Below are 26,128 nucleotides of genomic sequence, written 5' to 3'. Positions count from 1 at the left end.
TGCAGATGCACAAAGCACAGTAGAGGGGAGAGAGGAGGCCAAAGGGCAGGAAGAATTTTTGTGTTTAAATTTTCCCTGACTTGCCTTAATATATATATATATATTATATATATATTTGTTTTGTTGGATAGGAACCCAGTGTACTGCTGAATATAAATTGTTTTAATGGGAACTTTCTTTTGTTTCTAACTGCAAAGCAAATGCCTCCAAGCTTTCAACTTTAAGATGTTTGCTGCAGGCCTTTGATTGATGAAGTTAGAAAGTTTCCACCTCTTTCCAGTATTCCAAGGGCTTTACATTATGAATGGTGTGGAATTTTATTTAATGCTTTTCTATAGTATCAAGATGTGTTTTGTACCAGTCTCAGCCTATTGATAAAGATGGTATTGACAGTGATAGTAGAAATGCCTGGGGACACTCAGTTGGGTGAATCCTCACAAATGTTAACCCTTTTGAAACCAGTGTTGTGGCTGGAACAGCCCTTGTGATTCTTACTATGATTGTAAGACGCACCTCAGCAACAACCATCTGAGAACTTTGAAAAACATGGTTTATTACTCATAGCTCCTGGAGAGTACATGGCATGCCTGGGGCCACACAGGGATGCTGTGGTCAGGGGGAGAGGGAGAGACAGAGAGGGAGATAGGGAGGGGGAGACAGAGAGAGAGAGAGAGAGAGAGAGAGAGAGAGAGCGCGAGCACATGGACCTGGAGTTTTATTGAGATCGGGGTGGGATGCCTATGGTTTCGCAGGTTCACTTTATTGGTGAATTTAAAACAAGAGGAGGAATTAAAGTCCAAGAAGGGAAATGCAAGCAGTCAGTCAAATGGCCAGTTTATCTAAGTCAACCAGAGCTTTCTTAAGAAAAAAAAAGGAAACTTTCTGGGTGGGGCATCCTGGCTCTTTATCTAGTTGTGTAGCTGGCAATGGGTTTATTTCAGATGGAGGTCTTTGCAATAGATGCCTCAGTAATCAAAAGCTTAGTGTCAGGCACTTACATTACAATTTAAAAAGCTAACTGTCAGGTACTTACACTACAAAATGACTATTCCTTAATTATTCGTTGAAATATGTAAATAGATTTTCTAATGTAAACATTTTTGCATTTCTGGGATAAATTCAACCTGGAAGGGGAAAACTTTCATGGAGGCTTGTTGGTGAAGTGAAAGAAGGAACAAATTACTGATGTTAAGGTTCCTGCTGAAACAAAATAGTATCATAAAATCAGAAAATAGAACCCCCTGTCCCTGAGACACCATTTGCTAAAGAAACTGCATATTAGCCTATCAAATACAGGAGGGTGCTCTTGGACTGAGAGGTGCCTGTATTGGGCATGTTACTGTGTACATCTCCTTGGATTCTCTCAGCTTTGCTTATCTCTCAAACCCTTGGCTGCTTGCTTCATCTCAGTTTTGGCAGGGTTAATCAGCTTCATGCAGTACTACTTTTTGAAGCTGACTGGCTATACCCAGTCTTTGGCTCCTCTCTTTAATTCTGGATTTAGATAATGTGCCATACTGTAAGGCATGAGATCTGGCTTCCCTAACAGATGCCAAAGGGGTCAAATGACACAGCCCTGTTGTGAAGGGGTGTTAATTTCCCATGGAGAAAACCTTGATCAATATTATTGGACAAGACACAAGAAATAAATTCTCCCTCCCTTCCTTCCTTCCTATGGTTGGGCTATTCTGAATCATGGTTTTTCCCTGTAAGCTGTTAGAGACATCCTGCAAGCCAAGTAAATACACCTGCTAGGTTATTGGCTATATCTCTTCTGCTTCTCCCCAAGAAATAGTGGTTAGTATGATAATGAATCATCTTTTACTTCTTTGCTTTACTTCACTTTTCCTTTATTATTGCAGCCCTGAGATTATACTTCTTAGTGAAACATTAGCACTTAGGCCTTGCCTCAGTCTATTTTCTACAGAACCCCGATTAAGACAATAGTATCAGAATTGTTCTAGATCAGGGATAGGAAACTATGGCCCATGGGACAAATCTAGTGTACTGCCTGTTTTTGTAAAATGATTTCTTGGAACACAGCCATGCTCATGCATTAACATGTTTTTCTGTGGTTGTCTTCTTACTACAAAAGCAAAGCTGAACAGTTGTGACAGAACTAAATGCCTGCAAAGCCTAACGTATTTGCTCTCTATCCCTGCATAAAAAGTTTGTTGACCCCTGTTCTAGACTGTAGACCTTCAGGATGGGATTTTGGAGTTGGGTTGTCTCCTATCTAAAATCAAAGGACCCAGTGAAGGTGTCAAGTGAAGTATTAAAACCCTATCATGTGGTGACATCAAAATTACTCAAACATTCTCCTTTGATTAATTAGGATGAGGGGCTAATGAAAGGCAAACAAACAGGAAATCGAATATTTGTGGTGCTTGATTCATAAAGGGCAATGATAATTATAATGATGATGGAATAAAATAGCTTGCTTTGATGCCACTTGTATTATTTTCTATTCCAATTTAAATTATGACAAATCTGGTAGTTTGAAACAACACAAATGTATTGTCTTACAGTTCTGTAGGCCAGAAGTCCAACACAGGTCTCACTGGGATAAAATCAAAATACTACAGGGTTGCATTCCTTTCTGGTAGCTCTAGAGGAGAACCTTTTCTTGCCTTTTTCAGATTTTATAGGCTTTACACATTTCTAAGCTTGTAGCCATCTTCCTCCATCTATAAAGACAATAATTTAGCATCTCTTTGACTTCCTTCCATCATCAAACCTCTTTCTAACCACAGCTGGGAAAGGTTCATCACTCTTAAGGACTCGTATGTTCAGATTGGGCCCACTTGGATAATCCAGGATACTCTCTCCATCTCAACAAACCTTAATTACATCTAAAAAGTCTTTTTTGTCATATCAGGTAATATATTTATGGGTTTTGAGGATTGAGGCATAGACAGCTTTGGAGGGAACATTATTTCACCTACCAAAACACAGGAGACTGTGTGAAAATAAAATGATCAACTTAGAACAGTTCATTACTGATTTAAGGCATTCCAGAGGCCCTCTAAAACAACTTTAAAGGAACTCTTAACTTCTGCAGCTCTAGGGCAGACTGTGCTCAAAATAGGCCCAGGATCTTTTTATAAGGAGACTAAACACATAGTTTGAAAGGTCTTATTTGTTAAAGTCAAAGCCCTGATAAGGAAAGAGTATGACCCTGACACCTGGTATAGCTTTCTAGGGCTACCATAACAACGCTATATAAACTGGGTAGCTTAAAATAACAGAAATTTACTAATTCACAGTTTGCACGCCAGTAGTCTGAAGTCACGGTCTTGGTTGGGCCACTCTCTCTCTGAAGGCTCTGGAAGAGAATCCTTCCTTGCCTTTTCCAGCTTCTGGTGCCTCCTATTGTTCCTTGATTTTTGGCAGGATAACTCCAATCTCTTCCTCTGTCTTTACATGGCCTTCTTCTCTGTGTCTCTGTATCCTCTCTTCTTCTTTTATAAGGACACCAGTCATTTGATTTTAGGGCCCACCCTAAATTAAGGATGATTTTGTCAGAAAATTCTTAACTAATTACATCTGCAAAGACCCTATTTCCAAGTAAGGACACTTTCTGAGGTCTTCCAACTCTCATCTGGTGAGCAGAAGTGGCAAGTAGCTATATAGCTCATAAGACTCATGTGTCAGAGACTCATGTGTCATAAGGCTTTATCCCATAAATATCTAGGACCTGGCCCTATATGTGATGATTTTGAAGGTCTAATGGTCTGGGGGTGGAGGGGCATCTCCTCTAAGGTAAAATGTAAGCTTTTGTATTTCTCCTTATTAAGAAAGTGTCATGTCACTTGGTGGGCGCTTTTGGATTTAGATAATAGTATATAAGGCCCTAGAAATTATTGTTCCAAATCAGTTTTTTAGGTTATCCAAAATTCTGCCACTTTTGAGTGGAGCCTAGAGAAAAAAAGGTCTCTTCCCTAAGTCCAAGTGCAGCCTACCCTACCATTTGGTATCTATGATCTGCTAGAGCTTAATGTATTTAGTAGTTAAGAACACTCTATTGGAAAGCCCCATAAGAGAGGAACAACAGCTGCTCTCCATTTTCAAAGTAACTTCTGGCATGCTAATGGGCCCTTGTGGAGACTGAACACCTAACGATGGGACACCAAGTGACTGTGACTTGACCTGTCCAGCATGAGTTGGATGTCATCATATTCATTGATTCCTAGGATTGGGTGAGGGATGTGACAGTCCATTTTACAATGGAAGAGGTGTATTTGGGAAATCAGCCTTGAACTGTCCAAAAGGCCTAAGTAAATTGGATAAATGGGGAACCAAGAATTCCTATGTTGCAACAATGCCTTTCTCTCAACCCACATATATGGTCTTATGGAGTAGGAGGGGAATATCTAAAACCAACTAATGGAGTAGGACAGAATTCAGGCTTGGTTCACAGACAGGGTCAGATGATTGGTTGGTACTATCTGGGCAAGGAGTACTGCTCAATTACGTCTCCACTTAGGGGGTGACATGGAGTGACCTGATGAAGAAAAATCCTTACAGTGCATAGATCCCCACACAGTATACTTGATTGTGCATTTCATATCAAGAATGAAACACAGTAATAAAAAAATCCAGAAACAAAAATTTCTTTCCATTCGGTGGGAATGTACATTGATGCAGCCACTATGGAAAGCATAGTGGTTTTCCACTATGAAGGCACCTCAGAAAATTAAAAATAAATTGATCTTGTAATTCCACTCCTGGATATTTATCCAAAGAAAACATAGACACTATTTAGAAAGGATATGTGCACCTCTATGTTTATTGCAGCATTATTTACAATAGGCAAGGTTTGGAAGCAACCCAAGTGCCCATTAATAGATGAAAGGATTAAGATGTGGTATAAACACACACACACACACACACACACACACAAACACACACACACAGGAGTATTTCTCAGTCATAAAAAGAATGAAATCTTGTCATTTGCAGCAACATGGGTAGACCTAGAGTGTATCATGCTAAGTGAAACAAGTCAGGCAGAGAAAGACAAATACTGTTGTGAATCACTTATATGTGGAATCTAAAATACAAAACAGATGAACAAATATAACAAAACAGAAACAGAGTTACAAATACAGAGAACAAACAAGTGGTTGCAAGAGAGGAGAGTGGCGTGAGGAAAGAAATAGGTGGGGGAGATTAAGATTAATAAAACTCCAGTTGCAAAATAAATGAGCCATGTGAGGAATACAGTCAATAACTATGACTCATTGTGGTGATCATTTTGAAATGTATAGAAATACCAAATCACTATGTTGCGTAATAGGAACTAACAAAATGTGGTAGGTCAATTATACTTCAAAAAAACAAAAAGCTCATAGAAAAAATGATCAAATTTATGGTTACCAGAGACAGGGAGTGGAAGAAGGGGGAATTTGATGAAGGCTGTCAAAAGGTAGAACCATCCAGTTATAAGATAAATAAGTACTAGGGATGTAATGTACAACATGATACTATAATTAACACTGTTGTATGTTATATATGAAAGTTGTTAAAAAAGCAAAACCTAAGAGGTCTCATCAAAAGAAAAAAATTTTTCTATTTTATTTTGTATCTATATGAGATGATGGATGTTCACTAAACTTATTTGATTAACATTTCATGATGTATCTAAGTCAAGTCATTATGCGGTACACCTGAAACTTATACAGTGCTGTATGTCAATTATGTCTCAAAATTGGAAGAAAAAAATGTCATTACTAAAGAAAGACACAGCTTTAATTTGTGACTTTTCTATATGTATATTTCAATAAAAATATTAAAAAAATAAACACCTATTCCTGATAAAATAAATTTATAAAATATTGAATGAATTTATACTTCTTTAATGATATATGTTATATATATTATATATGTATGTATAATATATATAATAATAATATTATATATATATATAAAATCTGGGATTTTATTTAATAGGGAAACACCAGAGACATTGCCACTAAAGTTAGGAAGAAAGCAAGGATGCTCATCCCCTCCACTATTTTTAACACTATAAGATGTTTTAGTAATGCAGTTAGACAAGTACAAACAATTAGAGGCATAAAAATTGGAAAGGAAGAAGTAAAATAGTCTCTATTTTAGATTATATGATAATATAACCTGGAATGCCTAGGAAAATCAACATTAAAATTAATACAAAGAATAAAATAATTCAGAAGGTAGCATACTAAATTCCAACTATAGAAACAATACCCTCTTAGAAAAGATAATGAAGAGAAGATCCTGTATAAAATAGCAACAAAAGTTTAAAAAATAATTTGCTATGAAATTAACAAGAAAATCTATACGTGGAAAACTCAAAATTCCTGAAAACTTGAATAAGTGAAAGGTATCCTTTGCTCTTGGATAAGATGACTCATTTTTTCTTCTATTTGTTGAACTTTACTCTCTTTTTCTTGACATTCTACAGTTAAATGCTTATATTTATTAAAAATTTATACTTTTCTCCTTTTAATATGTACAGGCACGCCTCGATTTATTGTGCTTTACTTAACTGCACTTCACAGATAGTGCATTTTTTTTCAAATTGAAGATTTGTGGCAACCATGAGTCGAGCAAGTCTATTGGCACCATTTTTCCAACAGCATTTGCTCACTCTATGTCTCTGTGTCACATTTTGGTAATTCTCACAGTATTTCAAACTTCTTCATTATTATATTTCTTAAGGTGGTCTGTCATCAGTGATTATTTTTTTTTTTTTTTAATAAATTTATTTATTTATTTATTTATTTTTGGTTGTGTTGGGTCTTCGTTTCTGAGCGAGGGCTTTCTCTAGTTGCGGCGAGCGGGGGCCACTCTTCATCGCGGTGCGCAGGCCTCTCACCTTCGCGGCCTCTCTTATTGCGGAGCACAGGCTCCAGACGCGCAGGCTCAGTAGTTGTGGCTCACGGGCCCAGTCGCTCCGCGGCATGTGGGATCTTCCCAGACCAGGGCTCGAACCCGTGTCCCCCGCATTGGCAGGCGGACTCTCAACCACTGCACCACCAGGGAAGCCCAGTGATTACTTTTAATTGAAATATAGTTTACTTATAATATTATATTAGTTTCAGCTGTACAACATAGTGATTTGATACTCTTATAGATTATGCACCATACAAAGTTACTATGATATTATTGACTGTGTTCCCTGTGCTGTACATCACATGCCTATGACTTATTTTAAAACTGGTAGTTTGTACCTCTTAATCCCCTTCACCTATTTTGCAGCCCTTCCCTCTGGCAACCACTAGTTTGTTCTCTGTATTGTGAGTCTGTTTTGTTGTATTTGTTTGTTTGCTTTGTTTTTTAGATTCCATATATATAAGTAAAAACATATACTATTTGTCTTTCTTAGTCTGACTTATTTCACTTAGCATACTACCCTCCAGGTCCATTCATGCTGTCACAAATGGCATTATTTCATACCTTTTTATGGCTGAGAAATATTCCAGTGTGTGTGTGTGTGTGTGTGTACCACATCTTTATCCATTCATCTGTTTATGGACATTTAAGTTGCTTCATATCTTGGCTATTGTATATAATGCTACAGTGAACATTGGGGTGCATATATCTTTTTGAATTAGTGTTTTCCTTTTCTTTAAATAAATACCCAGGAGTGGAATTGCTGGATCGTATGGTAGTTCAATTTTTAATTTTTTTGAGGAACCTCCATAGTGCTTTCCATAGTGGCTGCACCAGTTTATGTTCTCCCCAACAGTGCACAAGTGTTCCCTTTTCTCCACATGCTTGCCAACACTTGTTAATTATTTGCTGTCTTTTTGATGATAGCCATTTTGACAGGTGTGAGGTGATATCTCATTGTGGTTGTGATCTGCGTTTTCGTGTTGATTAGTGATGTTGAGCATCTTTTCATGTGCCTGTTGGACATCTGTATAGCTTCTTTGGAAAAATGCCATTTTTTAATCGGATAGTTTGTTGTTTTGATATTGAATTGTATGAGTTCTTTATATATTTTGAATGTCAGTCACATCATTTGCAAATATTTTCTCCTATTCCATAGTTGTCTTTTCATTTTGTTGATGCTTTCCTTCACTGTGCAAAAGATTTTTAGTTTGATGTGGTCCCGTTTGCTTATTTTTGCTTTTGTTGTCCTTGCTTGAGGAGACAGATCCAAAAAAATATTGCTAAGACTGATTTCAAAGAACATACTGCCTATGTTTTCTTCTACGAGTTCTGTTGTTTCAGGTCTTACATTTAAGTCTTTTGTACATTTATTTATTTATTTTTTAATGGTATGCCCATTGCTATGGCTTTTTTAAAAAAATATTTATTTATTGGGCTGCATCAGGTCTTTGTTGCGGCACATGGGATCTTCATTGTGGCATGTGGGCTTTCGTTGGAGTGCTCATTGTGGTGCATGGGCTCTTCGTTGCAGCACGTGGGCTTCTCTCTAGTAGTGGCATGAGGGTTTTCTGTCTCTAGTTGTGGCACGCAGGCTCCAGGGTGAGTGGGCTCTGTAGTTGTGGTGCACAGGTTCCAGAGCATGTGGGCTCTGTAGTTTGCAGCATGCAAGCTCTCTAGTTGAGGTGTGCGAGCTCAGTAGCTGTGGCATGTGGGCTTAGTTGCCCCGTGGCATGTGGGATCTTAGTTCCCCGACCAGAGATTGAACCCCCGCCCCCTGCATTGGAAGGCAGATTCTTTACCACTGGACCAACAGGGAAGTCCCCTTTTGTCCATTTAGAGTTTATTTTTTTATATGTTGTGAGAAAGTGGTCTAGTTTCATTCTTATACATGTAGCTGTCCAGTTTTCCCAAAACCACTTATGTGAAGAAACTGTCTTTTTCCCATTGTATATTGTTGCCTCCTTTGTTGTTGATTAATTGACCATATGTGTGTGAGTTTATTTCTAGGCTCTCTATTCTGTTCCATTGATCTCTGTGTCTGTTTTTGTGCAGTGTCATACTGTTTTGATTACTTTAGCTTTATAGTATATTTTGAAGTCAGGGAGTGTGTGTGATACCTCCAGCTTTGTTCTCCTTTCTCAAGATGGCTTTGATTATTCAGGGTCTTTTGTGGTTCATTGAAATTTTAGGATTATTCTAGTTCTGTGAAAAATGCCATCGGTATTTTGATAGGGATTACATTGAATATGTAGATTGCTTTGGGTGGTATAGACTTTTTAACACTATTAATTCTTCCAATCCATGAACATAGAATATCTTTATGTTTATTTATGTTGTCTTCAATTTCTTTCATCAGTGTCATATAGTTTTCAGAGTGTAGGTCTTTCACCTCCTTGGTTAATTTTATTCCTAAGTATTTTATACTTTTTGATGCAATTTTAAGTGGGATTGCTTTCTTGCTTTCTCTTTCTGATAGTTCATTTTTAATGTATAGAAATGCAGATTTATGTATATTAATTTTGTATCCTGCATCTTCACTGAATTTATTTATTAGTTCTAATAGTCTTGGCATGGAGTCTTTAGGGATTTTTATATAAAGTATCATGTCATCTGCAAATAGTTACAGTTTTACTTCTTCCCTTCTAATTTGGATGACTTTCATTTCTTTTTCTTGTCTGATTCCTGGGGCTAGGACTTCCAATACTATGTTGAATAACAGTGGACATTCTTGTCTTGTTCCTGATCTTAGAGTAAAAGCTTTTAGCTTGTCACCATTGAGTATGATGTTAGCTGTGGTTTTGTCACAAATGGCTTTTATTATGTGGAGATATATTCCCTCTATACCAACTTTGATGAGGATTTTTATCATGAATAGTTGTTGAATTTTGTCAAATGCTTTTTTTGCACCTATTGTAATGATCATGTGATTTTATCCTTCCTTTAGTTAATATGGTGTATCACATTGATTGATTTGCAGGTACTGAACCAAACTTGCACCCTTGGGATAAATCCCATTTGATCATGGTGTATGATCCTTTTTATATATTGTGGAATTTTGTTTGCTAATATTTTGTTGAGGATCTTTACATCTATAATTTTCAGATTTATTGACATGTAATTTCCTTTTTTTGTAGTGTCTTTGCCTGGCTTTGGTATCAGTGTAATGCTGGATTCAAAGAATGAGTTTGGAAGTTTTCCCTTCTCTTCAATTTTTAAAAGAGTTTGAAAAGGATAGATACTAAATCTTCTTTCAGTGTTTGGTAGAATTCCAGTGTGAAGCTATATGATACTGGACTTTTGTTTGTTGGGAGTTTTTTTTTTTTTTAATTACTGATTCAATTTCATTACTGGTAATTGGTCTGTTCATACTTTCTATTTTTTCCTGGGATATTGTACATTTATAGGAGTTTGTCCATTTCTTCTAGATTGTTCAAGTTGTTGTCATGTAAATGTTTGTAGTATTCTTCAATTATTGTATTCCTGTGATATCTTGTATAGCTTCATGTTCATTTTTGATTGTATTTACCTGGACCTTCTCTCTTTTTTCTTGATGAGTCTGGCTAAAGTTTCATCAATTTTCTTTATCTTAAAAAAAATAACCTCTTAGTTTCATTGATCTTATTCTCCATTTTTTTGTGTCTATTTAATTTATTTCTCCCCTGATCTTTATTATTTCCTTCCTTCTACTAACTCTGGGTTTTTTCTCTTTGTAATTCCTTTAGGTTTCAAGTCAGGTTTTTTGAGATTTTTAAAATTTCTTGAGATAGGCCTGTATTGCTATAAACTTCCCTCTTAGAACTGCATTTGCTGCATCCCACAGATTTTGAAAAGTTGTGTTTCAATTTTCATTCATCTCAAGACATTTAAAAAAAATTTTCTCTTTGATTTCTTCATTGACCCATTGTTTTCTTTAGCAGCCCATTGTTTAGCCTTCCTGTGTTTGTGTCTTTTCCACCTCTCATTCTGTAATTGATATCTAGTTTCATACCACTGTGGTCAGAAAAGATACTTTATATGATTTTACTTTTAAAATTATTGAGATTAGTTTTGTGGCCTACCATGTGATCTATCCTGGAGAATGTTCCATGTGCACTTGAAGAGAATGTGTATTCTGTAGTTTTTGGATGGAATGCTCTGTAGATATCTATTAAGTCCAACTGCTCAAAGTATCATTGAAGGCCAACATTTTCTTATTGATTTTCTGTCTGGATGATTTATTCATTGATTTATGTGGGGTATTAAATCCCCTACTAATACTGTGTTACTGTCAATTTCTCCTTTTATGTCTGTTAATATTTGGTTTATATATTTAGTTGCTCCCATGTTAGGTGCATATATGTTATGAATATTAGTTCCTCTTTTTGGATTGACACCCCCTTAACATTATGTAATGCCCTTCTTTGCCTTTTGTTACAATCTTTGTTTTAAAGTCTATTTTGTCTGATACGAGTTATATTACCCCTGCTTTCTTTTCATTTCCATTTGCATGGAATACCTTTTCCCATCCTTTCACTTTCAGTCTATGTGTGTCTTTAGCTCCGAAGTGAGTCTTTTATAGGAAGCATATAGATGAGTCTTGTTTTTTTTTCCATTCAGCCACCCTATGTCTTTTGATTGGGGCATTTAGTTCATTTACACTTAAAGTGATTATTGATAGGCATGTACTTTTTGCCATTTTGTTATATGTTTTCTGGTTGTTTTTTGTAGTTCTTCTCTATTCTTTTCTTCTTCTTTTAGTCTCTTCCCTGTGGTTTGATGATTTTCTTTAGTATTATGTTCGGGTTTCTTTCTGTTTGTATTTGTGTATCCTAGGTTTTTGGTTTTTGGTTACTATGCAATATATAGGTAGGTAGGTAGATAGATATTTGTTTTAAACTGATAGTCATTTAAATTCAAACACATTCTTAAAGTTCTACAGTTTTTATAATATCCTCACCATGTTTTATGTTTTTGACATTATATTTTACATCTTTTTGTGTATCCTTTAATTACTCATTGTAATTAGAATTGATTTTACAACTTTTGTCATCTAACCTCCATACCAGCTTTTTAAGCAGTTGATCCACTGCCTTTACTATTATATTTGCTTCTACCAATGAGATTTATTTTCTTCATGTATTTTCTCATTTCTTGTTATGGCCTTTTCTTTTTTGCTTAAAGAAGACCCTTTAACATTTCTTGTGTGGCCTGCTTAGTGGCGATGAACTCTTTTAGTTTTTGCTTATCTTGGGAACCCTTTATATCGCCTTCAATTCTGAATGCTAACCTTGCTGTGTAGAGTATCCTTGATTTAGGTTTTTCCCTTTCAGCACTTTAAATATATCATGCCACTCTCTTCTGGCCTACAGTTTCTGCTGAAAAGTCAATGAGAGCCTTATGGGGGTTCCCTTTTGTTTGGCTCTTTGTTTTTCTCTTGCTGCCTTTAGAATTCTCTATCTTTAACTCTGGCTGTTTTACTTATGATGTGTCTTGGTGTTGACTCTTTGAGTTCATCTTTTTAGGACTGTCTCTGATTCCTGGACCTGGATATCTATTTCATTCCCCAGGGTAGAGAATTTTTCAGCCATTATTTCATCAAATATATTTTCTGCCCCTTTTCCTTTCTTTTCTCCTCCTGGGACTAAATCCTATAACATGAATATTATGACACTCAGTGTTGTCTCAGAGGTCCCTTAAACTATCCTCATTTTAAAAACTTTTTCTTTTTACTGTTCTGATTGGGTGATTTCCACTATTCTGTTTTCCAACTCATTTATTAATTCTTCTTTACCACTTAATCTGCTTTTTATTCTCTCTGGTATATTTTTCATTTCAGTTATTGTATTCTTCAGCTCTGATTGATTCTTTTTTAATATTTTCTAATTTTTTGTTGAAGTTCTCACTGTGATCCTCTATTCTTCTGAGTTTGGTGAGCATTTTTATGACATTGCTTTGAAATCTTTATCATGTAAATTACTTATCTTCATTTCATTAGGAGTTTTATCTTGTTATTTCATTTGGAACATATTCCTCTGTCTTCTTATTTTGTTTCACTTTCAGTGTTTGTCTTTATTAATTAGGCAAAACATTTGCCTCACCTGGTGTGGAAAGTGTGTCATTGTATAGGAGTGTCCCTTTGCAGACTATGTGTGCTTGGTGGCTTTGGTGGGAGGGCTGGAGCTGAAGTGAGCATTGGCTGGGCCTCTGAGTTTGTAATATCCCCTTTGTCTTTTGGGTCACCTGCTGGGGGTGTGGGTCCTGACTAGATCACTTCTTTCACCCTTGTACCTGTCTCTGTGTGATTTTTTTAAAAAGGGTCACCTGCTGGGGGTGTGGGTCCTGACTAGATCACTTCTTTCACCCTTGTACCTGTCTCTGTGTGATTTTTTTAAAAAGTATTGTTAATTGTAAAAAAGCTGTTCAGCCAGTCTTCAGGTTGTTCTGAGAGAGAGTTATTTTATATATAGTTGTAGTTTTGGTGTGTGCACAGGAGGAGGTGAGCTCAGGGTCTTCCTACTCTTCCATCTTTATCCCACCTCTACCCAGTGATCTTTGATGTTACTCTTGAAAAAGTATTATGACTCACTGAAGGCTCAGATGATGGTTAGCATTTTTTAGCTATAAAGTACTTTAAATTAAGTTATGTGCATTGTTCTTTTAGACATAATGCTATTGTACACTTAATAGATTGCAGTATAGAAGTCTACATGCACTGAGAAACCAAAAAAAAACCTGTATGACTCACTTTATTTTGATATTACATTCTGTTGAGGTGGTCTGGAACTGAACCCACAATATCTTCAAGGTATGCCTGTATTTATAAAACCATATATTTCCCTCTTGATGAGGATTCATCTGTATCCCACAAGGTTCAAAATGAGGAATTTTTGTTCTGTTCTGTTTCATACTTTTCATTATGATTTCTTGTTTGGCCATAATTACTTAAATGCATATTTTTTAGTTTCCAAAATATTTTTGTCAATGAGTTCTAATTTTATGTCATGTTTGTTAGAGAATATATAGTATCTTTGATTTTGATTATTTGGTATTTACTAACTAATTTAACAGATATTTTTGCAGATACCTATTTTCTTCAGAAACTTTTCCAGGTCCTGATAATATGTATAATACGTAGTGAAGAAATCACCTACTTCTTTGCCTGTGTGTGTATATATATATATATATATATATATACACACACACACACACACACACATACATATATGATATGTATTTGTGATGTGGGCAATATTCCTGTTTTGATGTGATCAGGCATGATTACAGAGGGATCTTATTTTTGTCTTGATTCATCATGGTCACAGAATGACTTTGTCTGGTGTCTCCTGGATGTCAGGGGCTGTTTTTCTCTTTCTCAATTCTTTAAGTGTTTCTAATGTATTTTTATATTTCCCATATCACAATCTTGTACAGTTATCTCAAATTTTTGATACTTTGAGGTTTATTATTTTATATTTTGTGATTTACTAGGACTGTTGGTTATAATGTTTTATAAACAAAATGACTTCTATCTTTCTTATGTTTATTATAAAAAATATAATAGCATTTTAGAATATCATTTCATTACATCTTGGGGCTCAATTTCTGAAAGGTTATATTATTCATTTTCTCACTTAGGTCAGATTTTCCAAACTTTTTAGACTTATAAATCTCCTTTCCATACATTTCATAGAAATTTTTATCATACACCTCATAGGATTTGGTTTTATCGTTTATCATTTTCTCTGGTATGTAAAAAAAGTTGGAGTTAATACATATCTTAGTACAGTATATATTACTTTATATAAATTTAATTTTAAGAAAGTCTTTGTTTACACTAATTTTGACTTTTTAAATTTATGAAGTCATTATGCCATTTACTTTAACTTAATATGTAAAAAGCTCAATTTTTTAAGTCAATTTTAAAATTTATTGTTTGCAGTTTAATAATAAAACATTTAAATATATGCTATACCTTCAAAAGTAATATGCATTGCTTTCATGATCTGATATTTGAAATTTTGTTTCCTGTTAAAACTACTAGCTGGTTTATTTTTGTTGTTTTTTTGTGTTCTGTTATAAAATTTCTAGGGAAATGATTAGGTCTCAAGAAGCTATGTAGGAGTAACTTATAACTACCATTATATTTTCTGTTTTTACCACTGTGTTTTGGAGTTACTGAAACATCTTTATTAACAGTATAAGAATTTTCACCAGAGAAATACTACTATAATGGATTTCAAGAAAATCATCTTAAGGCACATTCCTGCGAAATATCATTATTTGAACGTTGGCCTAGTTTTATCCTTTCTGGGTTTTTTTTAACCAATGGTAGATTAAATTTAACAATATATAACTACAAATAAAACTCAGAATCATATTATAGTAAAAACCATCAGCACAGCTAGCAGTATTTAGCTGAATGACTGAGTCTTGAATATGATCATCTAATAATCATTTTCTGTTCTCAAATCCTTTTCTTTTGAAATGCAGAATGTATATTTTGTTAATTGTCTTACTTATTGATTTATAAGTCAGTATCAACTATATTTAATGATGTGAATCTCTAGGATACCTTTGTGAACTGCTGAGAGTTCCTAAATCACCAATTTAAAATACTGACATAAGTCAGAAAATTGGATTTGATAGAAAGAAATTTGAAGCCAAGTTTGTGGCCACATTTTTCAAGTGCATAGGACTGAATGGCATATACACTGTTCGTTAAAGTTATCACATTTCATCCTTTATTTCATCTTCCTTTTCTATCCCATTTTTCTTTTGTTCCAATGTTCTCATTTATTTTTATGTTGTTTCATATATACTTACATATTTTCTCAATTTCCTCTTTGGAATGAGGTAGATTTCACTGGTAAATGTTTATATTGAAGGTAGAGTTCATTTGCCAATTTTTTTCAATGTAGAAAACCTATATTCAGGTTTGGAAAAATTGGTATTCTAAATAAAGTTGTATAATGTAGTATGATTATATTTTATTAACATTAATCTTTATTTGGAGCAAGGTAAAATTAATGTTAGAATTACAAAAATGATTGTTCTAATGTTTTCCAGCTGCTAATAGGTTATGAAAATGGTACTGTAGTATTCTGGGACTTGAAATCTAAAAGAGCAGAACTGAGAGTTTATTATGATGAGGTAAGTGATTTCTACTGGAATATTTGAAAAGAGTATTGTGATTTTATGCCTGTTTTCTACATTTAAGCTTTGTATGTTACCGGTATTTTTATCATTGGAAAACCGCCTAGTTCTGATCCAGTGCCTCACACTGCCTGTTGGTATTTGCATGAGTTCCACCTCTGGGTTGTTCTCCTGAGTGGAAATTTTGCCTTGATGGATTATTTTTAAGCCTTTTTTGGGCATTTACATATGTTGGCGTCTATTACCTATCTTTTTCTTTCCTTTAGGCTCTATGCTTATTTCTTAACCTCTTTGTCCTTAAGGTCTCTAAAGATACTATTCACGTCTTTAGAAAATTGTTTTTCTGTGGCAGAAGGTTTAAGTAGTCAGTTTGAAAGGCCTTATTTTCTAATACTTGCCTTCTTACAGTAAAGAGAGATTTTTAAAATAGTAATACTTAATAATAAAAGTCAGATCTTGAAGTACGTTTTATCGTACAGAATTGAGATTTTAGGTTTTCATGTAGAGAAAGCAATGAACTCTTATCAAGGAATGGTCTCTTAATTGATACTTCAGTTGTTCGAAGATTGATTCTAGGCTATTATTTCCATCTTAAGAAGAAGCTAATGTGAAAAGAGTGAGGCTAGGGGCAAAAGGTGAGAAAGGGAAATTATGTCTTATAGCTGTGGAAATAAAGGTGATCATATAGGCTCTCAATTAAATTAAAAATTGTTACAGTGATGAGAGATAGGAAAATACAGGTCAAAAATCACTGTTTAGAATAACTAGGCTTAAATGGGAAGAGTGCTAAAGAATTTAAGACAACACTAAGATAGAGAAATAAATTTGAAAGGAAAACACATTTTTTTAGAACAGTTTCTTTTTGTGCCCTCTTCCATCCCCTTATAAAAGTAAAATTTAAATTTTGGTGCTTAAAGATACAAGCCTTCAGCTATCCCATAACCCCCACCCCCCATTCATTTCTTAGTGGTTCTGGCAAACTAAGATTTTATGATATATACAAGATTATTGTCATGGTGACAAAGAATTCAGAAGTAAATGATATAACAGCTGGGTAATTTGGTCATGATTAGTGAACAATACTCTGGCAAGCAATGTCATACAATTATGCTCTTTATGATCAACTTACGAGGCACATTGAATCATAAGGCAAGAAGGTCCTGGAGAGCTAAGCTAGGGTTTTCCTTTCGTTAAATACATAAAATACAAAGATGAGTATGAAGATCACTTCCTCTCTTAAGACTAGCAGTTAGATAAGAGTCCAAATACCATCTGTGTATTTAGCCAGTTGGAACTAGAGTGGAGCAGCTGAAATGGAAATCCAGATGAGAATGCTCAATCAGCTACTTTTCCTGTGGCCTTAAAAAGTGTGGAAGGAAGGTTTCTAACTTTAAAAAGTAAGTGAAAGTAATTTTGCAATGAAATGTTTAAATAAAGATTAACAATGTTTTTAGTCAGTAGAATACTACACTTTACACTTAGAATTATATGAATATATATAAAATTGATTTACTTTAATGCATAATTATATGTCCTATCATTTTAATAAAGATAGTTGTATACTTCATGTTACTACCAAACTTTTCAAACTTTCCTCATCACTTTACGTCTCATATTTTGAAATCATCTGTCCTGAAATGGTTTCTCATAAGTCACCAATGATCAGTGACCCCTTCCATAGTCTTTTAAGTTCCTCCCTAAACCTGTGACTTTACATCAGTCCTTCCTTCTTAAAATGGTTTCTTCCCTTGTTTGTGTTTTTCCACCTCATTTTTCACCCCTCCTTTCTCCATCACTGGTTCTTTCCTTAACTCTCCTTTACATTATAGATACTCTTCAGGATTCTACGTCTTCACCCTCTCTTCATTTCTCCTTCAGTTTACATTTATGTTCATATCCCCTCCCACCATTTCAAATATTACCTATATTATGCTGATAAATTAAAAATTCATATATCTTTAACTCTTACCTCTCTCCTGAGATCTAGATCCAAATATCTAATATCTATAAGTCCAGATGAATATTCCATTGGCACTGAATTTATATTTAGAGGTCTGACCTCTTTCTGTGTTTTTTTTTTCAGTTTTTCAATTTTGATTTAGTTATTTTAATTTATAACCCTCAGAGTCATATTTGACCCTTTTTTCTTCTTCATATATCATATGCAATCACTTTTGATTCAATTTTTATATTGTCTCTCATTTATTTCCTCTCTTTTTTCATTCCCACATTCAGCGTCCTAGTTGAGTCCTAGTCCTTCTTTTGCCTGGAAGACTTATAATAGCCTTTTAACTAATCACATTTCCTCAGATATCTTACGTTTTCAATATATCTTTCACTAACAAGATTATCATTTTAAGACATAGCAGATCAGGTAATTCTCTACCTCAGAACCTTTGAATGGCTCCCAGTTGTCAACAGTACAAAGTCTTATTCCTTGACAGGAGGTTTAAGGCCCTGGTGCTATCTTTTTCCCTTGAATTTAACTTACTGCATCCTTCTACACACTTCTCACACTTCAGACATATTACTCACTATCTCCTCAACATACCATTTATTTCCTACCTCCAGGCCTTTGCTTCTGCTAATACCTTATCATGAACTCCCTTCTTTCCTCTTATGCATATCAAAATTCTACTAATTATTTAGCTACTGTAAAGCTATTTGGACTATCTAACTAGCCACTTGATAAATAACCGCTGATGAATTCAGAGTTTTGTTTTGGAAATCCAGGATCATTTTCAGAAATAACCATATGAATCTTACTTCCACATTAGCTGTGAAATTTTTGTTTCATTACATCAGTATTTCTTAAATAATCTCTCACAGAGAAATCTCTCAGAGTCTGACATGAGGATAACCTTTTAATTCCTTACTAACTGCTGTTTTTCCTTTTTTCAGATTGTTATCTAGCTTTTTGGGTTTTCTTTGTCTTTTTTGTTTACAAGAAATTCAGTCACAGCCACTGAGTTTATTTTCCATATTGTTTTTCATTAAAAAATTTTTTTTTCTTTAATTAGTTGTATTATATTTGGTTTTTCAGCAAACGCTTAAGGTCCTTTTTAAAGAAAAGAATGGGGTATAATCAAATAAATAGAAATTGAATATTTACCCATTAAGTCAGTTCAAATTCCAGCTCTTCAATCTCTTCAGTGATGGACTATTTGACATCCTATTCTTTAATAACAAGTTGGTTTTACATGCCTACTCTTCTGTACAATAAGTGTACTTCTTTTATAGTACTTATCTTGGTTTTATGTTATATATATCATTTTTATATCTGTCTTCTCCAGTAGACAGAAATTCAGTGGGATAGAAAGAAAGGTTAGGGCTGGGGCTCTGCGCCTACCATTTAGAGCAAAGTAGTCTGAGAGAACTTTAAATTGACTGAGGTTCATCCAGGTTAACATGTAGAGGAGGCAAAAAGTGACATTTCCCTTTAGTCACATAAAAAACGAGAAGAAATAAGCAGAGAAGAAGACAAAGAAGAGCGTTTTTTCCCTCTCACTGCCTCTACTGAACCCTGGCAATAAAGAGGTCTTCTCTGCCAGGTCAGTAATAAAGACCAGGGTGAGAGAAAACATAAGCCCAGTGTGTCATGGTATCCTTTGCAATTAATCAAATCTTACTTATCTTGAGGTCCGCTCATATACTATTTCATTTCTGATATGTCTAATGATTGCTCTAGCCATCATTTATTTATAACTCTAACAATACTTATTGTTTGGAAATATGTGTGTGTGTGTGTACATATATGTATAAGTTTGGTATAAAATAAATATATACATAACTTAGTTTTATAAATATAGATTAAAAAACTAAATGTTAAAAGTTCCAAACAATAAGTATTATTAATATTGGTATAAATGTTTCCTATCTCGCAGTTGTTTAAGTTCTTTTAAGGAAAGGATCATGCTGTATATACATCTGTTCAACTTTTATGCTTACTAGAGTTTCTTTCATTGTGCTTATTAGCACATTACCCAAGTTCCATATATACTTTATTAATTTTGAAAGAATACCAAGAGTGTGGAAATATTTGATAACAATAATTACTTATTCATTTAACAGATTTTTTGAGTACCTACTTTATGCAAGACACTGTGCAACCACTGGAAATAAAACAATTTAGGAAAATGTAATGATTACTTTTTAATTTTATTTAATTCACATCTATAGAATGAATCTGTAAATACAAAAATTTTAAACTCTTCTTGCTTTAAGTCAACTTAAATAGTGTATGTTAGAGTTAATATAGTCCAATGATTCCAAATATGGGTTTTGTAGTCAGACGCTGGCTTTGAGTGGTGTAACCTGAGCAAGTATCTCAATCTTTCTAGGCCTATTTCACCACGTGTAATTTGGAAAAACATAATATCTGTTTTGTAGGATTAAATGAGATAATGTACATAAACTGTTTACCTTGGGGTCTGGCATGTAGTGAGCCCTCAAATTGCAACTCTTATGTAAACTACCTTTTAGGTTGGCTATTTTAAGTGGAACTAGGCTTCTACCTCACCAGAGATTATCTTCTGATAACCTTGCTTTTACTTCTGTGTAATAATTTTCAAAGAAGCATTAAAGGGTACAAGGAGGACCCAGGATTTACAACAAAAAGTTCTGGGATCTAACGATATTATGAAATTTACTTAACTTTTCTTTATCTTAGGAGGTGAGTTTTTGTAGCCTTTTTATAAGCCTATAGAAGGTTGAAACCAAAGGTAGTATGACCTAGGTCAGAAAAATTACATATGTTCCTTAAGTGTTATTGCTATAATAATTCTGTGTTAAAATATTTTTCCTTTGGAATATAGAATGATATATCAACTTTTTTCCTCCTCTACTTGTTTTTAATTGTTATTTCATTAGGCTATTCATTCAATTGATTGGCATCATGAGGGCAAACAATTCATGTGCAGCCATTCAGATGGTAGCTTGACTTTATGGAACCTGAAAAGCCCAAGTCGTCCTTTCCAGACCACAATTCCACATGGTAAGATGTATGCTTTCAAAAGAAATCAACTCCGGAGATTCAGTGCCGTTACTTGAAGTAGGAAAGTTGGTATCATTATCACTAGAAAGAGGTAATAGGATATAGCTTCTGATTCTAAATACCCCTTTATACCTCCTTCAGATCCCTACATTATGACCCAAAGTTTCTATACTTCCCTTCCTCCTATCTATCAACTTTCCTACATTGTAAGTGATACCTATTCAATTTTGATACCAAAAATTGAATAACTGATGGTTGATGTACCTGAAGCAGCGGAGATAATATAGGATATTTGATGAATTTTAAGGGGTAAGGAGCTAGTGAGAGAATGGCACTTTATAGATCTGACTCTTGGACCTAATTTCTATACTGCTTTAGAGTCTGTTGTTTTCTAAATTCTCCCATTTATTTCCATTTCTGCCATTTGATTCCACTAAATTATGACTACATGGTTTTTATCGTAGGTTGTATTTAACTTACTATATTCCTCATTGAAAGGAGATATTTAGGATTTATGTTGGATCTGTCTAACTAGGCAGAATAAAAATTTCTAATGTATGAATATCTTTTATTCAGAGGCCATATTATTTTCCATAATATTGGTGATGATCTGAGTTTCGTGTTTACCTCATACCATTGGTTGGTTGTAAGAATAAAGAGGTGAAAACCTAGAGGTTAATCAAATACATTCTATTTCATAGTTTCTGAGTGTTTATTATAGTTTCACATTGAGAAAATAGTGGTATGTTTTTATAGTGGGTGACCCATAAATCAAAAGATGGAATTATTCCAACTTGCGTTGGTTTGCCATTTTTTGTACCACAGTTGCATGTTCCACTGCAAAAGATTAAATTATTGCAACATTTACCTTAGCAGTTTACTTAGAGATTACCTTACATTTAAAAACTTACTTAGAGATGCTTTATTTATTTATTTATTTAAATAGAAGTACAGTTGATATATTATTTATATCAGTTTCAGTTGTACAACATAGTTTTTCAATATTTTTATAGATTACACTCCAGTTAAAGTTTTTACAAAATAATGGCTATAACTCCCTGTGCTGTACAATACCCCTTATTGCTTATTTATTTTATACATATAAAATAAATGAATATGTATCTCTTAATCTCATACCCCTAATTTGCCCCTCCCCCTTCCTTCTCTACTCTTGTAACCACTAGTTTGTTCTCTGTATCTGTGAGTCTGTTTCTGTTTTGTTTTATTTTTTAGTTCCACATATAAGGGACAACATAGAGTATTTGTCTTTCTTTGAATTATTTAACTTAGCATAGTACTCTATGCTATTCTGCCATCCCTGTTGTTGCAAATGGCAGAATTTCATTCTTTTACATGGCTGAGTAATATCCATTATATAGATGTGAGATATATATATATATATATATATATATATACACACACACACACACACACACACACACACATATATATATATGATCTGAGTCAAATTTGAAATTCTCATTTTTACTTTGTACTGTTTAAATCTTCACTGTTTTTTATTATTGGTTGATTTTTCAATTCTTAGAGAAGTAAATTAAAATATCTGTTATGAATATTTTCCTTGTAATTCTATTCATTTTTGTTTTTATACTCTAAAAACCAAATAGCTAAATGTGGCTGATATCGTTTATCAGATATTCTGTGGTTTAACTGGTGTTTGACTAGGAATCAATTTCTGAGAAAGCGGTATTAAAATTGAATGACTATAGAATTGTCTACTTCTCACTTTAATTCTGTCCTTTTTTGTTTCATGTATTTTAAGGTTTTATTGTTAGGTATCTGTCATGTCTCCTGTAGAGAACATATAGTTGGGTCTTGCTTTTTTATTCAGTCTTACATCATTTAGTTGGAGTGTTTAGTCCATTAATATTAAATATAATTACTGAAGGGATTGGATTTAGGTATACCAGTTTATTATTTTTTTTTTGTTGGTCCTATCATTTTTTGTTCCTTTTATCTCCCCTTTTTGCCTTCTTTTGGATTATTTGAAAGTTTTTATTATGACTCCATTTGAATTTACATATAGGCAATTTATCTTCACATATTCTTTTTAATCTGTTGCTCTAGGGATTACAATATATTGTACTTCCTTAACTTTCCATATTCTGTTAGGGTTAATTGTAACACTTTACATAAAATGTAGAAATTTCACAACCACATATATTTATTTATCTTCACCCATTGTCCTTCATGCAACAGTTATCATATGTATTACATCTAAATACAATGTTATAATTTTTGCTTTGAATACTCTTTAAGTATTTTTTTATTGATGTATAGTTAACTTACAATGTTTTGTTAGTTTCAGGTGTACAGCATAGTGATTCAGTTATTTTTTTTTTCAGATTATATTCCAGCATAGGTTATTACAAGATACTGAATGTAATTCACTGTTTGATACAGTAAATCCTTGTTGCTTATCTATTTTATGTATAGTAGTTATATCTGTTAATCCAATACATGTAATTTGTCCCTCCCCACCTCCCTCCCCTTTGGTAACCATAAATTTGTTTTTTACGTCTATAAGTCTGTTTCTGTTTTGTATATAGATTATTTTTTAGATTCCACATATAAGTGATATCATATAGTATTTGTTTTTCTCTGTCTGACTTACTTCACTAAATATAATATTCTCTAGGTCCATCCATGTTGCTGCAAATGACAATATTTCATTCTTTTTTATGGCTGAGTAATATTCCATTGTATTTATATACCATGTCTTCTTTATCAATTCATCTGTTGGTGGACATTTAGGTTGTTTCCATGTCTCGGCTATTGTAAATAGTGCTGCTATGAACATTGCGGCACATGTATCTTTTCAAATTAGAGTTTTCATTTTTTTCTGGATATATACCCAGGAGTGGGATTGTTGGATCATATGGGTAGCTCTATTTTTAGTTTTTTGAAGAACCTCCATACTATTTTCCATAATGGCTGCACCAATTTACATTCCTTCCAACAGTGTACAAGGGTTCCCTTTCCTCCACATCCTCTCCAGCATATATTATTTGTAGACATTTTGATGATAACCATTCTAACTAGTGTGAGGTGATAACTCACTGTGGTTTTGACTTGCATTTCTCTAATAATTAGCAGTGTTGAGCATCTTTTCATGTGCCTGTTAGCTATCTGTACGTCTTCTTTGGAAAAATGTCTATTTAGGTTTTCTGCCCATGTTTTAATTGGGTTTTTTTTTTTTTATATTGAGTTATATGAGCTGCTTGTATATATTGGATATTAACCCCTTGTCAGCTGCATCATTTACAAATATTTTCTCCCGTTTTGTAGGTTGTCTTTTTATTTTGTTGATGGTTTCCTTTACTCTGTAAAAGCTTTTAAGTTTGATTAAGTGCCATTTGTTTATTTTTGCTTGGATTTCTTTTGCCTTGGGAGACTGATCTAAGATAATATTGCTACAATTTATATCAGAGAATATTTTGCCTATGTTCTCTTCTGGGAGTTTTATGGTGTCAAGTCTTGTATTTAAGTCTTTAAACCATTTTGAGTTTATTTTTGTATCTGGTGTGAGGAAGTGTTCAAATTTCATTGATTTATATGTAGCTGTCCAGCTTTCCAAACACCCCTTGCTGAAGAGACTATTTTTTCTCCATTGTATATTCTTGCCTCCTGTCTCATAGATTAATTGACCATAAGTTGTGGGTTTATTTCTGGGCTCTCTGTCCTGTTCCATTGATCTATGTGCCTTTTTATGTGTGTGCAAGTACCACACTGTTTTGATGACTGTAGCTTTTTCTGAAGTCTGTAAGGGTTAAACCTCCAGCTTTGTACTTTTTCCTCAGAATTGCTTTGGCAATTTTGGGCCTTTTGTGGTTCCATATAAATTTTAGGATTGATCTAGTTCTGTGAAAAATGTCATGGATATTTTGATAAAGATTGCATTAAATCTGTAGTTTGCTTTGGGTAGTATGGCCATTTTGAACAATATTAATTCTTCCAATCCAAGAGCATGGAATATATTTCCATTTTTTAAATCACTTTTAGTTTCCTTTATCAATGTTTTATAGTTTTCAGTGTAAGGTCTTTCACCTTCTTGGTTAAGTTTATCACTAGGTATTTTATATTTTTGATGCAATTTTAAACAGGATTTTTCTTTTACTTTCTCTTTCTGACATTTCATTGTTAATGTAAAGAAATGCAACAGACTTATGTATATTAATCTTGTATTCTGCTACCTTGCTGACTTCTTTTATTAGTTCTGATAGTTTCTGTGTGGAAACTTTAGGGTTCTCTACATAGAGTACCATGTCATCTGCATAGAGTGACAGTTTCACCACTTCCTTTCCAGTTTCTTATTGCTGTGGTTAGGTTAGGACTTCCAATACTATGTTAAATAGAAGCGGTGAGAGTGAACATCCTTGTCTTGCTCCTGAGTTTAGCAGGAAGTCTGTCAGCTTTTCACTGTTGAGTATTATATTGGCTCTGTGTTTGGTGTAAATGGCCTTTATTTTGTTGAGATACGTTCCTTATACCCACTTTGATGAGAGTTTTTATTATGAATGGATGTTGAATTTTGCCAAATGCTTTTTCTGTGTCTATTGAGACTATGATGTGATTTTTATTTTTTCTTTTGTTAATGTGGTATATCACATTGATTGGTTTGTGAATATTGAACAATCCTCATGACCCTGGAATAAAACAAACTTGATCATGGTGTATGATCCTTTTTATGTATTGTTGGCTTTGATTTGCTAATATTTTGTTGGGTATTTTGCATCTATATTCATCAGAGATATTGGCCTGTAATTTTCTTTTCTTTTTTTTTTAGTGTATTTGTTTGGTTTTGGTATCAGGGTGATGGTGGCCTTATAGAATGAATTAGAGAGTGTTCCATTCTCTTCAGTTTTTTGGAATAGTTTGAAAAGGATAGGAATAAGTTCTTCTTTGTATGTTTGGTAGATTTCCCCAGTGAAGCTGTCCAGTACTGGACTTCTATTTGCAGGGAATTTTTTTTTTAAGATTTATTTATTCTTTATTTGTTTATTTTTGGTTGCATCGGGTCTTAGTTGCAGCACTCGGGACCTTCATTGAGGCATGTGGGCTCTTCATCATGGTGCATGGGACTGTCTCTTGTTGCCGCACGCG

At 34.0% G+C, this 26,128-nt stretch overlaps 1 protein-coding gene across 11 annotated transcripts in view; it reads left to right on the top strand.

The window, feature by feature from the left end:
* Window positions 1–26,128, top strand: part of STXBP5L (syntaxin binding protein 5L) — a 390,198-nt gene that overhangs the window by 161,007 nt on the left and 203,063 nt on the right. For all 11 annotated transcript variants that reach the window (XM_082460023.1, XM_082460029.1, XM_082460032.1 and 8 more), the window contains 2 exons: window positions 15,925–16,008; window positions 20,881–21,004. In XM_082460023.1, coding sequence (XP_082316149.1) covers window positions 15,925–16,008; window positions 20,881–21,004 — 208 coding nt within the window. The remainder of the gene's footprint in view (window positions 1–15,924; window positions 16,009–20,880; window positions 21,005–26,128) is intronic.

This window comes from Balaenoptera physalus (assembly GCF_965194825.1).
Source record: "Balaenoptera physalus genome assembly, chromosome: 4".
Classification (NCBI taxonomy): domain Eukaryota; kingdom Metazoa; phylum Chordata; class Mammalia; order Artiodactyla; family Balaenopteridae; genus Balaenoptera; species Balaenoptera physalus.
Note: the sequence above shows the minus strand (reverse complement) of the source record. Positions and strands in the feature narration are given on the sequence as shown.